Here is a 14,305-nt window from a genome sequence, read left to right on the forward strand (position 1 = left end):
GAGAGAGAGAGAGAGAGAGAGAGGAGGGAGAGAGAGACAGAGAGAAAAAGAGAGACAGAGAGACAGAGCGAGAGACAGAGAGAGAGAGACAGAGAGAGAGACAGAGATAGAGACAGAGAGAGACAGAGACAGAGAAAGAGAGAGGAAAAATAGAGAGGAGAATCAACCAAAAAAAAAAAAAAGATTTGACAATTTGCTGATGAAAAATGATATCTTTTAATTTTCACTTAGCTACGGAGAAGCTTCATTTAAATTATGCAGATAGTTTGAGGTCATGGCCAATTAAATGTAATTGAACCTCATGCAGGCTAGTTCACTCCGTGGCCAGCAGAGGGCTCTTCAGTCCTATCAAATGTCTAAGCTGGAGATGCTTCATCAAAACAAGGAAACAAGGAGGCTTCTACCAGCTTAGAGAGCTCTGGAGCACACTGCCTGATGGTCACCACAGGCATCAGACCTCAGGACACATTGGCTCAGCTGTTAGAACATGCTTACATCATGTATGTTACAGACATGAGCCCTAAATGTTCTAGGGTTGTCTCTCACAAGGTCCCGCTTCACCGGATGTGGAGAACTTCAGGGAAATAGCAGCAAACTCCAAGGTCTGCTTTCTATGCTGTGGCCTCAGTTTACCCAGCTAGGAGGTCCATTTGTACTCATTCCTTCACTCGTTTGCTCTTTGTTCCACGGATACTGCTAGAACTGTTCTAGGCAGGACAGAAGGAACCTTAGGTGGTGGGGACCCCTCCCTCTGCCTTCAGGTGTGCAGTATCCTGGGCCTGTGTGAGGTGCTGTCCTGCTGGAGAGGAGCGGAAGGGTTCAGGCTATTGGGTGTTCACATTCTAAATGTACTCTACTAACTAGGGAGTCTATCTGAACGCTATGCAAAGGCGTTTTCTTCTGCATCCCACTATCTTAACATTCTGTTGTTAATTGCTGCCTTCCTGCGCTACATTTTATATAGTCAATGAGGCGATTTCAAGTTCTAGCAAGAGGCTAACTCGGTTTTGAAGCTGAAAATGATTACCAACAGAAGAGCACAAGTATCCTAAAACCGGGAGCCTAGCTGATGAAAAGGAGGTAAACTGAGGCAGGAGAGAGGGAGTTGGATGAGCAGGGATGCAGGGACTCACGAGAAAGGCTGTTCATTCTGATGGGCAGTGTGCTGGGAGGCAGGCTAGGCTAATAGGACCAGTGCTGCTACTGGGGTGCTAGGAGGGGTGCTGTGCTCACACATGCAGTGACTTCACATTGAAAGCCCTGTTCCTCCTGGCCCATGCTGTTCTACACAGGGGTCAAAGGGCTCACTCTAGGCTGCACCAATGCTGGGAAAACTTGGGAATATATATATATATATATATATATATATATATATATATATATATATATATTTCAGGCACGCTTAACTCCCCTGGGCAGGTTTAACTGCAGTCAATACCTCATCTACCCCCTAAGTGTTTCCAGGGTGGAGAAACATCCTATCCAAGCCTGGTCACATGTCACTGCCTCCCCCGACCCATATACAATATCAGCAGCCTACTATCCCGTACTGAGGGACTTAAGTCCATAGCATGCTTCTTCACACCCTGCTGGCAGGGCAGGGGCCCACAGTCCAATGATTTCTCTCTCTCTTGGGAGCTCTACTTGTCCTTGGAGGGCAGTTAAAACTAGTACCTCCACGGGGAAAGTGGCCATCTTGTTTCCATCCTCTTGAACCAGCTACAGCTACGTGGCTCTGTGGCCAAGGGATATTATCATTCTTTTTTTTCATTTTTCCAAGCTATTGTGTCCTCCATTTGGGGTGGACTTTTCCACATGGTTCCATCTGGGCTCCTCTCTGGATGTTCTCATCATTGATTCTGTCCTCCCAGGACTAAATGCTGAAGGCTCCGATAGCGGAAGACAAGACAGAGCTCTCGTTGGCTACCTAGAGGCCCATCACTAAAAGCGATGATGAAATATGGCCTTGTAGTGATGGTGACATGGCATTGTGGGTACTGGACTACAGCATATGAGCACTGTGGGATGATGCTGGTGGGACTGTGTGTGTGTGTGTAAGAGTACAGTGAACTCTATATACACTGCTTAAACCTGCTGTTGGCAGAAAACTACTATACATAAAGTACATGCGCAGGAAAAGATTTGGGGATCCTCTTGCACCTCATCCCTCAATTAGAAACTGCCTTCATCACACTGTGGAAGATGACCTTGGCCTTCATACAGATACCCTTTTAGGATTTATGCTCATTATCCAGGCCTCCTGATTTTCACACAATGCTATATCTAGCCAGTAATTTCTTTCCCCTCCTCTCTTCCCGATTCTCCTTCCATTCCTCTCTCTCTCTCTCTCTCTCTTCTCTCTCTCTTCTCTCTCTCTCTCCTCTCTCTCTCCCTCCCTCCCTCCCCTTCTCTCTCTCTCTCTCTCTCTCTCCTCTCTCTCCTCTCCTCTTCTCTCTCTCTCCCTCCCTCCCTCCCCTTTCTCTCTCTCTCTCTCTCTCTCTCTCTCTCTGTGATGCTCAACCTTCCATGTAGTTCCCTGGGTTCATGCTCTTCGTCTTTTGAGACAGGGCTTCTCAGTGGTACCTGGGGCTTGCTGATGAGGCTAAGCTGGGCAGACCAGCAAGCCCCAGGCACCCTCCTCTCTACACCTTGACAGCACTGGGATGGCCACAGCTGTTTTTTTCTATGGGTGCTCGGGATGGAATGTAAGTTTCCACACTGCTTGGCAAGCACTTTACTGACCAAGCCATCTTCCCAGTCACCCCCTTCCTTTCTTCATTTCCTTAGCTCCGTCTTGAGGTCAGGTGTGGCCTGTATCACATGCGTGTCACATTCTTCACAAGACAACAGCAGTGTCTTGGAGTTATTCATCAGAGTCCTTATCCCCAGGAGCTGTGGGGATCCTCTTGGGACTCTGGCAGAGGCCTTGGACAGCAGCATATCTGGGCAGGGTCCTCTCCCAGGGAAGGAACAGGGCACAAGAGCTTTGGGCATCCTTTGCTTGCTGGCTGCATGACCTAGATGTGGCCCTGACTCCACCCCTGAGCAGAGCAGCCATCTTAACCTTCTTCCTGTGCTGGCCCTTGGCTGGGTCACTGCGCAGAAGGAGGAAGAAAAGAGACTTGGGTCATCAGGAAAGAGCCAGCATCTCCCCTGGGTTGAGATGCAGGCTGGTGGGTTCTGCTTGGCTTGCTGTTTGAGCTCTGATTTCCCTTGAATCTCTAAGGAGAAGCTTGAAGGGTCAGGATCTTTCTTATGAAAAGAGGGAAGAGGGAGGACCAAGCAGAGAGTGTAGGAAGATGGGGATCCCATGGGAGCAAGTCCAAGGGGTGTCCACAGCTGGAATGGTCCCAGCTGATGCTTTGGCCTAAGGGTCCTGTCCCACCAGGGGCCCCCCTGCAGCCAACACCATGGCTTTGGAGTCACGCCTGGCCTGGCCTTAAGTCTAGATTCCAGCTTCTGGTTCTTCTGAGTCTCAGTTTTCCTATCTGTAGCATGGGAGCATGACTTCTCACTTTATTGGATTTGGGCACAATGAAAAAGGACAGTAGGTATAACTCCTTTGTGTGCGCCTCACTGCTGGTTAGATGTCTCCAAAAGTCCCTTTGGCACCTCTACCTCTGACTTACTGTCATAAGAATCCAAAGAGGGTGCTTGTGGCATCCTGGGAAATGTCCCTGCTGCTCATGTGTACTTAGTCAGTATCCATCATATGTTGAATCAACAAATTGATCAGTCTATCTGTCTGTCTGTCTGTCTGTCTGCTTAAAAACAGAAACGTACTGTTATATATTCTCGGGGCTGCAAGTCTGAGATCAAGGCATCTGCCGGGCTGGGTCTTTCTTAGAGCTTCCCCATGTCTCTCTCCTCCCTTCTGTCGCCTCAGCTTTTCCTTGGTTCCTTGAGAAAAAAAAAATGTTCTCCCTGTGTCTTCTCACTTCTATCCTCAGCTCCTGGTGTCTCAATTCTCCCTGTCTACACCAGGAGCTGGAGGGATGGTGAAAGTTTACTTGATCTGGACAAGTAATTCCTAACATTTCCTAATGGCAATATCTTCTTTTCTTCATCTGGGACAAGATGTCCCCAATTGGACAGAGACTCTGAAATAACAGGTGTTCCCATTGACACGGAACATGCCTTAAAGAAACCCCTTACCCTGCTGTTCTGTGTAAAACCCAAGAATCCTTAAGAAGCAAGGGTGACAGAATGGACTTGACTCTATGGTTGTGAAGCAAATCAGAGGGTTTTTTTCCGCCCAGTTTTTAGGGTGGTGTAGGAGACTGAGCACCCCCAGCTGGCAGTGAGAGCATAAGCATGTTCCTAGTGCTTGCAGCTTCTCTCTAAAGATTAATTCAGGCATACAGATTAGTCACATGAGGCATGCTGGGTAATCGGATCCTGCTGTTCTGCTGTTATTCACCTCCAGCAAACCCCACAGAGCCAGCCTTGCTGCCCTTGAGCCTATGACCTGGGTCCTACCTTCCATAGCGCCGCCGATACCCTCCAGCTTTCTGGGCCCTGGTGAGCCACACCCTCCAGCAACCTGCCCTTGACTTCCCTAAGCAAGCTCCTAATCCTGCCTTTCACTGGTTAATTAAATGCAGATAGCGGCCCTGTCAGTCATTTCCTGGGGGCACAGTGGCCTCTTGGAGCAGTCTTTAATTGAATGACTCCCACTCCCGAGATTTCTGAGTCTTTCATTAATCAGCTACATACACAAGAAAGGTGAAACTTAATGAGGTGTGTCTCAGGCGCCATCACCGAGGGGTCTAGGTGGATGATGTGTTGTTCTACATTTTAATATCCTGACATCTAGCATTTCCTGTCCACATAATGTCGGGTGGTGATGAGTCTAGTAAGTGAGAGGATTGCTTATCTATTATCAAGACAAGGGCCCTCACTTTCCTAGAAGTGAAACAATGGTCAGGTCGCTGGCTGTGCCCAGAGTCACAGCAGGAGCCTTGTGGGGAGGAAAGAGACGCAGGCACAAGCTGTGAATTCATAACTCCGGTTATGAAACATGGAGGCTCCAGCTGGACTTTGGTGGTGGGGGTGTCACACAGCAGCACCATGACCCAGCCAAGCTATTCCTTCTCTTTGTGCGGCTGGTCATAGGCTGTTGTGAGGAGTGAATATGGTCCTAGTTTTATATTTGTTGCTGTGATAAAATATCTGGACTAAAAGCAACATTGCAAGTGGGGAGTTGGGGCTTATTGTTGTTTTGTTTATTTTTGAGACAGGGTTTCTCTGTATAGCCTTGGCTGTCCGGGAACTCCCTCTGTAGACTAGAGTGGCCTCGAACTCACAGAGATCTGCCTGTGGCTGCCTCCCAGGTGCGGGGAGTAAAGGCGTGCACCACTACCACAGGTGAGGTGTTGAGGTTTAGTTCAGGGGTCAAGTGCTTACTTAGCAAGAAAAAGGCTGCGGTTTAGACATTAGCTCCAGGGGCAGGGATGGTGGAAGCAACATAGCATAGGAAAAATTTATTTAGCTTAGGCTTCTAGATGGCGGTCCATCATAGCAGGAAAGTCAAGGAGGAAACTTCAAACAGCTCATCATATTACATTCACAGTCAAGAGCAGAGGGGAGTGAATGCATGCTGCTTTCTTGCTTGCTCCTGTTCAGATTGATTTCTTTATTCTTGCACAGTTTACCACCACCCGCCTAGTAAATGTCGCTGCCCACAATGGGCTATAACTTTCTATGTCAATTAACAATCAAGACAATTCCCACAGGCCAGCCTGATCTAGATGGTTCCTCCTTGAGACTCTCTTCCCCTTGATTCTATGTTAGGTCAAATTGACAGTTTAGATGCTGGGGAAATGCTGGTGCTCACAGTTCATGTGTGATGAAGACTTGCATCCAGGATATAGAAATAATTCTAACAAACCCTGAAGCCAATGTCCTATGGAAGGTAAGCGGTGAAGAGGGTGGCAAGATGGCTTAGCTGGTAAAGTGCTTGCTAAACAAACATGAAGACCCAGGTTTGATCGCTGGTCAGCACCCACTTAACACAGCTAGGCATTGGTGTGTGCTTCTAATTCCAAGGCTGGGGAGGTAGAGATAGGCGAGTCTTTGGTGCTTTCTGGCCAGCCTACCCAGCCTACCTGGTGAGTCCAGGCCAGTGAGAGGCCATGCCTCCTAAAATGAGACGGATGGTATCTGAAGAATGACAGCCAAGGTTGACCTGGCTTTGGAATGCACTCTCACGCACCTGCATGCTTACCCCTACATACACAAGTACATCCCATTCATGCCAACAAAACCACGCCCACTCACCCATCCAGCCACACAAAGCAGGCAAAGATACGAGCAGAGCACACCGGATAGGCACCTGTTACTGATATTGTGACATAGGGTTCCTTTGTGACAATCATGAAAGAAGGGGGAGTGATGTTCTCCAGGGCCTGATGGTGAGACGTGACTGAGGGAACAAAGCCCGCTGGTGCCATCACCATCTGAGATATACTGAATCAATATCCCTAAGAGGGACCCACTTCTATTCCTGTTCCATTGACACTTCCATCCCCGTACTTTATAGCTCTGAGAAGACACTGTCAGCGCAGTGCCCAGCCTGGATAGTGTGTGCAGCCACATTTGTTTCTATTGTCAAAGCTGACATTGTAACAAACTAAAGGAGGGTTGACCAGCACGGGGATAACCTCGAGGTACTCAGCCAGATGGAAATTACATCTTGTAAATCTTCGTATCACATATAGAAGATTTGTATCTGAGTTCTTTAAGATTCATTCCTCCTGGTGATGGGATCCAGAGGGGCTGTTAAGAACTTAACTAAGGTCGCAGAGCTGGCAGTGCATTTGGTCGTCTGAGCTGCCGTCTGCGACCCTGTGTCATCCTTGCCTGTGCTGGGCTTAGCTCCCTGCAGGTTCCTCCTTCAGACCTGCTGGAAGAGCCAGCGTGCAGAGAGTAATGGGGTGTCGTTAATTTATACCACATGGGAAGCAATACAAGCTGCTGATGGAGGCCGTGAGACGAGCTGAGGAAGGAGAATGTGGGTTTGATTTTCCAGGAGACATACAGGCATCTCAGCAAGGAACCCTGTGGCCGCACAGTAGGGCGTTTAGGCTCCAAAGAAGCTGTTTCTAATTGTGCAGTGCTCAGCCAGATGTGACAATGAATAAACTTAAGGGAGGATGGAAATGGAGTTCAACATAGTGGTGTCTGCTGGTCTAGCGAAGTGCCCTGCAGGAACTGGGTGTCCTTTGGATGAGGGAGGAGAGAGCCACAGCACGCACCTTGAACACCAAGTGGAGCATCATCTGCATGCCATTTTTGCCAGGGTACTTGCCGGCGATGTTTGAGGCAGACAGGTTGAAGAGGTTAGCCCCTGTTTCCGTGCAGATGGCGTGGACCAGCATTTTCTTCCCTACCCCTGAGGGACCAGCCAACAGCAGCGACTTCACCAAGGGAGCTTTCTCATGCACTTCTGCGGACCCTGGAAAAGGCAGAGAGGCCAGTGCTTTTGAGCGCTGCCAAGAAAAGCAGAGCCCTTATGCTAGGCTGCCTCTGACTGTGGCTGCGTTGTGGGAGGGGTCTCTAAGGCCATGGTGAATACATGGAAATCGTGTCAAGCCCAAGGCTCACCTTCTGCCCCAATGGCCTCTGGGGTCCTCCAGACTAGCTTTTCTTCCCTGGTCCTGCATTTTTCTAGACTTGTAATTTTAAAGAACATTCCTGCAATAGCTTATTCAGGACTTTTTTTTTTTTTTTTTTGGTGGTGGTTGTTGGGTTTCTCTGTCTGTCAACAGCCTCACTAAATCCTCTGACAGCTTGGGAACGGAATGCAGAGAGACGGACAATGAGGCCAGCTAAGACATGTTCATTTCCCCCTGGAACCCTCCTTTCTACTACATATCGAAGCATATGAGACAGAGGGAAAGGCCAAGGGCCAGGGACAAAGCCTGGAGGTCTTCCTCCTGAGCTGGCCCCAGACTGTCAGGAGCAAAGGTCACCTGGCGCTTGGCAACCAAACAACTTATCACTGTTCCTACTTCCTGTCCTTATCCACACAGTCTATACCTCAGGCCAGGTGTTCTCAGATATGAGGTGGGGAGGGGGACTAGCAGAACACAGCGGGCACTCAGTGGGTACATGATGCACAGAATTCAGTGCTGGGCACCATGGTGAGGGGAATAGCTGTCCTCAAGGGGCTCTGCTTTCACTGACTCTGGGTACCTATGTCTTGACTAGTTGCTTATCATTCTCCATATTTTTTTTTCAGTGACATGAACATGGGTGCATTGTTTGTTGTTAGTGGGGACTACAGCTAGATGCCATGATGGAAAAGGAACTCTGTGTGTGTGTGTGTTTGGGAAAGAGGCCAGTCATTCCTCTTTCATTCATATTTGGACATGGAAGGATGCTTTGGGTATGGCCCTGGCAAGCCCTGGGTGCTCTCGTGGCTGGGCAGGGTGGGTTTTAAAAGTGGAAAGGTCTTGAGATGTGCTACTAAGAGTTTCTGGTCAGGAGGGAACTGAGCCCTGAGAGGGTGAACCTGCGACAGAAAGCCAGGATGGGCTGGGCTTCATGTACTAGTGGGAGGCAAAGGGTTTTTGGAACCTCAAGATTCACAGATGGCGGAGAAGTTAAAATTCAGCTAGAGGCCTCAGCTGGGCCCTGGGAGAAGGTGACATCTATGTGGCACTTTGGAGGAGGGGATCGCAGGAGCAGTGTGTGAGAAGAATCCCAGTGGTGGAGGCTGAGTGACCAGTCAGGTTGGCCTGAAGGGACCAGTGTACGTTTTGATTAGTGAGGTGTCAAGGACAGACAGATAGGGCAAGTGGGGAGACTGGGGACAGTAGTATGGTCTCTGAAAGGTGGAACTGTAGGTTTGCCAAGGGTGCTGGCCAGGACCAGGCATGAGTGAGGCCTGGGAAGGGCTGGCAGAAGAAAAGGACAGTGTGGAGAGTGGGATCTGGACAAGGGATACAAGGAGACCTTGGGGACGATGTGCCAGATGCACATATGGGACACGTCACTTTTCTAGAGAGGGATCACTTAGACCACTCAGAGGTTAAGAGGGTGATCCAGGGACGGTCTCTGTGCTGAGGGCCCAGCTAACCCAGGAATCCAGGAGGTGTCACTCGAATGGAGTGGCCTAGTGATTTGGAACACTTCTAGCTTTGGCCGTAGCGCCTGTTTAAGGTCTGGAGGACTTTAGAGTAACAGGAGGGCTGGCATTCTAGGTCCTGAACCCCATTCTGCCTCTCTCTAACTCACCTGCCATGTGGAGATGGAGGATGGTCAGTGGCTCTAAGGGCTCTGAAGGGTTAGGAACCATAGAAGCAAACCTCCTTAAGACAGTGACCCATGTCTACTCAAGAAAACACACACCCCAGTACCCTCCCCTCCTCTTCCAGGACCTGATTGGACATGTTGTGGGTTTCCTCTGATACCCTGAGGGGTCCAGGGAGCTTCAACCCTAGTACTGGTTTCTTAGGATGGGGTCCTGTTTCGTGACCAGGTATGGGACCTGGCCTGTGTGGGTTTATGCCAGTAGCCATGACTGACGTGATCTGAACAATCAGTGCCCCATAAGGCCTTGACTCTTTCCTTTTGTAACAGGACCCCACTTCCCATACGAGGGCTCCCCTATGATGATGGGAGAGGCAAGCAGCAGCCTCAGGAATTGTGCCAACATCTCCCCAGGTTGCGTTCACTTGCAGCTGGAGGTGACACATGAAATTTAGATTAAGCGCCCGGAGGCCTATCTGCATACACACAGCTCTTCTGCCCTACTTGTGTCTGCATTCCTGACAGGTGACATAAAACTAAGGAGAACAAACTCTCCGGCTGACTTTATGGCCAGGAGGGCTTGGCAGCTGTTGATGACAGCATGGGATTGGAGGTGGAGTGGGGAGTAGGGGGAATGGGAGGGTCCTCACAAAGAGGTGAGGGGAGATTGGTGGGGTGGGAGGGGGGCCGGCTGCTTCCAGAAGAGAGACTTTCAAAGCAGAATGGAAAGCCATGTACACCAGGGACTTGCAAGCCGAGGGATCAACTGTAGCAGACACTCAGGCAGGACCAGTTCCTTATAGACCCTACTGGCTCATTGTTTTTCAGTCTCCCATTACGTTACAATAAGGTGAGAGGCTCAATGTATTTTATTAAGTTGGCCCTGTGAATACTACATATTGAGTTTGTTGTCATTAAATCATGTACTCCAATATGTTCTATTTGTATGCGGTGCAATATGAAATACAGCACGTGTATATTTATATTGCCCCCAAATTACATTTACTATTCCTGACGTAATGTCAGGACAGGATTTAAGGCTTTCTTGCCAACAGACTTAAGTTCTTAAGTCAAAGCGGGACAGAATTATGGAAGCGGCTGAAATAAGCAGTAGTTTCTAGTTTCAGAGCGGCGGGTAGAGCTCTGCCGGTCGTGGGCCTGCCCTCCTGAGGCAGCCTCCAAACAGAAGGAAAGAAGGAAGGGACCACATGCCTTTCTGCATCCCCGGCCACACCCTAGAGCTGTGTCTGAAGAACTGTGATGGAACTTTATCAGCAGTGAGAAGAGACTTTGTGGGAGATCATGGAGCCTGGGCGGAGGAGGGGGGCTTGGTACACAGGAAAGGCATTCCATCGGTTTCAGAGCACTTTCTTTGTCCAGGACCCAGCCATAGGAGGTAGTACGTGAGGGCACACAGCCCCCTTAGCTCTTGAGCTTAGCACATCAACTTCACAAAGGCCACTTTTCTCCAGCCAACTGCTATAAAGCAAACCAGACCCAAAGATGGCACAGAAGCTCTCTTCCCAGCATGCCCTTCTCTGCTGGGCATGTACCATGGAAGAGTTCCCAGCATGCCCTGCTCAGCCGGGCATGTACTGTGGAAGTGAGAAAGGGCTTAGCTGGGAAAGTGAGAAGTCCTTTTGGTGTCAAAGAGGAACTACCATCAAAGCAAGAAGGGACGCTGCTGTCTGAGCTTGTAGGAAAGGCCAGTCCTTACCCAAAGGCAAGATTCCATACAGTGTGATGAGCTGTTTGACATCTAGGAGGGAGGGCATGGGCTCTATGGCTACCTGGCGCAGCGTCGTCCCCAGGTAGCTGTACTCACCTGGGGAGGAAGGAAACATGGGTGAGTGAATGGGAAGCCAAGGTGATCTGAAAAAATGAAAGGCCAGAGAATACAAACACAACATGGAAGAGCCAGCCCGGATACATCTGTCCTGTCCTAGTCACATTTAACTGTCAACTTGACAGCCTAGAGTCATCTGAGAGGACAGCCTTGATCAGGGGATTGCCCGGATCAGCTTGACCTGTGAACATACCTATGGGGGAACTTGTTGGGGACAGTAGGCCATATGGCCAGTGTTCAGCCATCTTGTCAGAACCTACACCTTTAGGTTTCTATTTTTCCAGCAGTCTGTCACTTACCAGAAATCAGCTGACCCTGTTGTGGTTTGGCAGTTAGATACCTGTTGTGGTTTATTGTGGCGGATGGTCATTCTAAGACCCCCAAGCTCATAGTAAGAGCTACTCCTTTCTGGCTATAAACTAGCTTTTCCAGTAAGACTACTGGTAAAATCAGATTAAAGGCCAGCTGCCTGTGAGCAGCAGTTCTGGGAACTTTTTCCTGACTAACCAGATCTTTTACAATTTCCCTTTCTCTCTGGAATTTCTCCCTCTTCTGTGATTATAGCAGCTGTAAAGGTAGACACCTGCTGGAGCATTCCAGAGTTAGGTATCCATAGTAACCCTCGCTTACGCAAATACCCATGCCCTCGTGCCTATAAAAACTCTGAAAATTTTCAATAAAGGGGGTTTGATCAGAATCCAGACTTGACCCCATTTCTTTGTGTCTTGTGTTCTCTTCATACAGGTTGATTCTCCTGCCGAGCTTTAGTTGAACCCCAGCAGGCGGGGCTAGGAACTGTGTAGGTTATTATTGACATAGGAAGGCTCAGCCCACAGTGGGCAGCACATTCCCTAGGCAGGTGGCTCTGGGCTGTATAAGAAAGGTAGCTAAGTATGGGTGAGTAAGTGAGCAAAAGCCAGGAGGGCGAGTAGCCAGCAGTGTTCCTCCGTGAGTGGCTCCTGCTTTGAGTTCCTGCCCTGACTTCTGTCGGTGATGAACTGTGGCCTGCAAGTGTAAACCACATAATCTCTTTCTCCCCAAGTAGCTTTTTTGTCAGAGGGTTTTAAATAAAAAAAAAGTCACAGCCACAGAATGAACCCATGGCATCTTTTCTTAGATAAGGTTTGAAGAGAAACCAGGAAAGAAAGCATGAAATACCAGATGAAATAAAAGGCAAATAGCATTAATTGTTACAATAATCTCCCATGGAAAAACAAACAAACAAACAACAACAACAACAACAAAAAAACCCCCCAGCTGATTAATAGGTACCAGGTCCCAGGTTTGATCTTCAGCGTTGTTGCTCAGAGACACACCACACACACACACACACACACACACACACACACAAACACACACACACACAAAGTATTTGGTTGTGTCAAGTGAGATAAAGTTCTGAGTGACATACAAAGAAGCTAAAATGTTGCAGGTTTTTCTTTGGCCTCTAAAAGATCATGTCTAACACTGTCAGAAAGTTCCACAACAAATTATTTAAGGTCCACGTTGAACGTGTATCCGAGCGGTGCAGTATGAAAGAAAGGGTCTGAGTCTAATTCAGGATAAATAGAAACATCTCCTGTTGAGGGTAATATTAATTTACATTTTTTTATCATTTTTAAAGGGTTACCAAAGGAATAATGTGGAAATAAATCTCTACAGGTTTAATTAAAGATATCAAAGGGCTTAATTGTAACTGGCCATAAATCTGAAGTGTTATTTTCTAACTCATTTAGATAAGGTCACCAAGAAAATTAGTTTGGCTGTCTCCATTTGTCACAAGGATGGACCTTTATGTACTGCTATGATTCCCGTGATCTGTTTCTGAATGTGTAGTGAAAATACCCCCAGAATGAGGCAGGGCATTTGATTGTCCTCCCCCGCCCCCCGCCATGCCTTCTTTCCTACTTGAGGCGCTCACTGACCCCAGTGTGTGTGTGTGTGTGTGTGTGTGTGTGTGTGTGTGTGTGTGTGTGTGTGTGACAGATGCAAGGAGCACATTCCTGTGAGAAATACCAAAGGCACCCAGTGCTTATAACATTTCCAAACGTGAGGAAAATTAGAGCTTAAAGTCAAGAGACTGGCTGCTGCTGTCTTGTGCAGGGCAGCCTTCCAAGTCCTCAGCATTAGAAAGAGAAGTCCTTGGCGAGGACGACAGCATTGGCTGGTGGAATGAATGATAGTGGCCACTTCCATCACGGATCCAAAGACTCCTGCGTTTTAACAAGCAGGTAATAAATAGCAGAATGGTTAATTTAGCCTCCACCAGAAGGGAAAGAGACCCTGTAGCAACCGTTAAATCTGATGCTTACTGCCAGTAAATATGACATTAGAGGGGCTGTGAAAGTGACCTCAATTTTCTTGCTTATGCAAATCCATATTCATATCCAGGCGGACCATATTTTCTGGAACCTAGCAGATTTTACTTAAACAAATTATATTAAATTAAATTAGTGGATGTTGGTTCTGATAGAGAGAAAGATCCAACTGGCCCGGGCTGTTTGCCAAGCTACGAGCCTCATTCTGAAAGCATGTCTCTGTGTTTTATGACTGCCCAGAATGGGAGCCATTATCCTGTCCCATCGATAAAGTCAGAGCACAGAAAGTTCTGGATGCCCTGCACAAGCACCAGGTCTTCCAGAAGGGAGAGGAAAAGATGAAAGAAGAAGAGAAGGTATTTGAGATAGAGGGTGTGAAGCCGGGCTAGGAAGTGCTGGGCAATTGAAAGAAAAAATAGACAGACAGACAGACAGACAGGCAGGTAGGGAATGCACTGAGCTCTGGTACAGTCTGTGCACTGGGGTCTAAGTTCAGCTTTTTACCACGTGACCTCCCCTGGAAGGAGGATCTGCGGAAGTGCTTTTAGACAGTGGGACCACCAGGTGCTTGAAAATGAACAAGATTCCTGCCCTTATAGGAAAGGGAAAATTGGATATAGAGAAAGACACACCAAGAGGGAGAATAGGACCCAAAGATGAGGGCGCAGAAGGGGTGAAGTATCCACACACCAAGTGACAGCAGATGTGGGAGTGGCCATCCGGAGTAGAGGAGACTCAGCGAGTGCTTTCCTCACAGCCTCAGAAGGCGCCCACCCCACCACATGTCAACCTTGGATTTCTAGTCTTCAGAACCATGAGTCAGTCCATGTCTACTGTTTAAGCTGCCAGGCTTGCTGTCCCTGTGGAGACAGCCGTGCCACACAGA

At 48.4% G+C, this 14,305-nt stretch overlaps 1 protein-coding gene across 1 annotated transcript in view; it reads right to left on the bottom strand.

Moving 5' to 3' along the window:
• Iqca1 (IQ motif containing with AAA domain 1) overlaps positions 1-14,305 on the bottom strand; it is a 112,741-nt gene that overhangs the window by 21,610 nt on the left and 76,826 nt on the right. Inside the window, exons 14-15 of the mRNA XM_051154319.1 lie at positions 10,973-11,080; positions 7,257-7,456 (exon numbers count right to left, since the gene is read on the bottom strand). Of these exons, the coding sequence (XP_051010276.1) occupies positions 7,257-7,456; positions 10,973-11,080 (308 nt within the window). The remainder of the gene's footprint in view (positions 1-7,256; positions 7,457-10,972; positions 11,081-14,305) is intronic.

Source organism: Acomys russatus, chromosome 12, assembly GCF_903995435.1.
Source record: "Acomys russatus chromosome 12, mAcoRus1.1, whole genome shotgun sequence".
Classification (NCBI taxonomy): domain Eukaryota; kingdom Metazoa; phylum Chordata; class Mammalia; order Rodentia; family Muridae; genus Acomys; species Acomys russatus.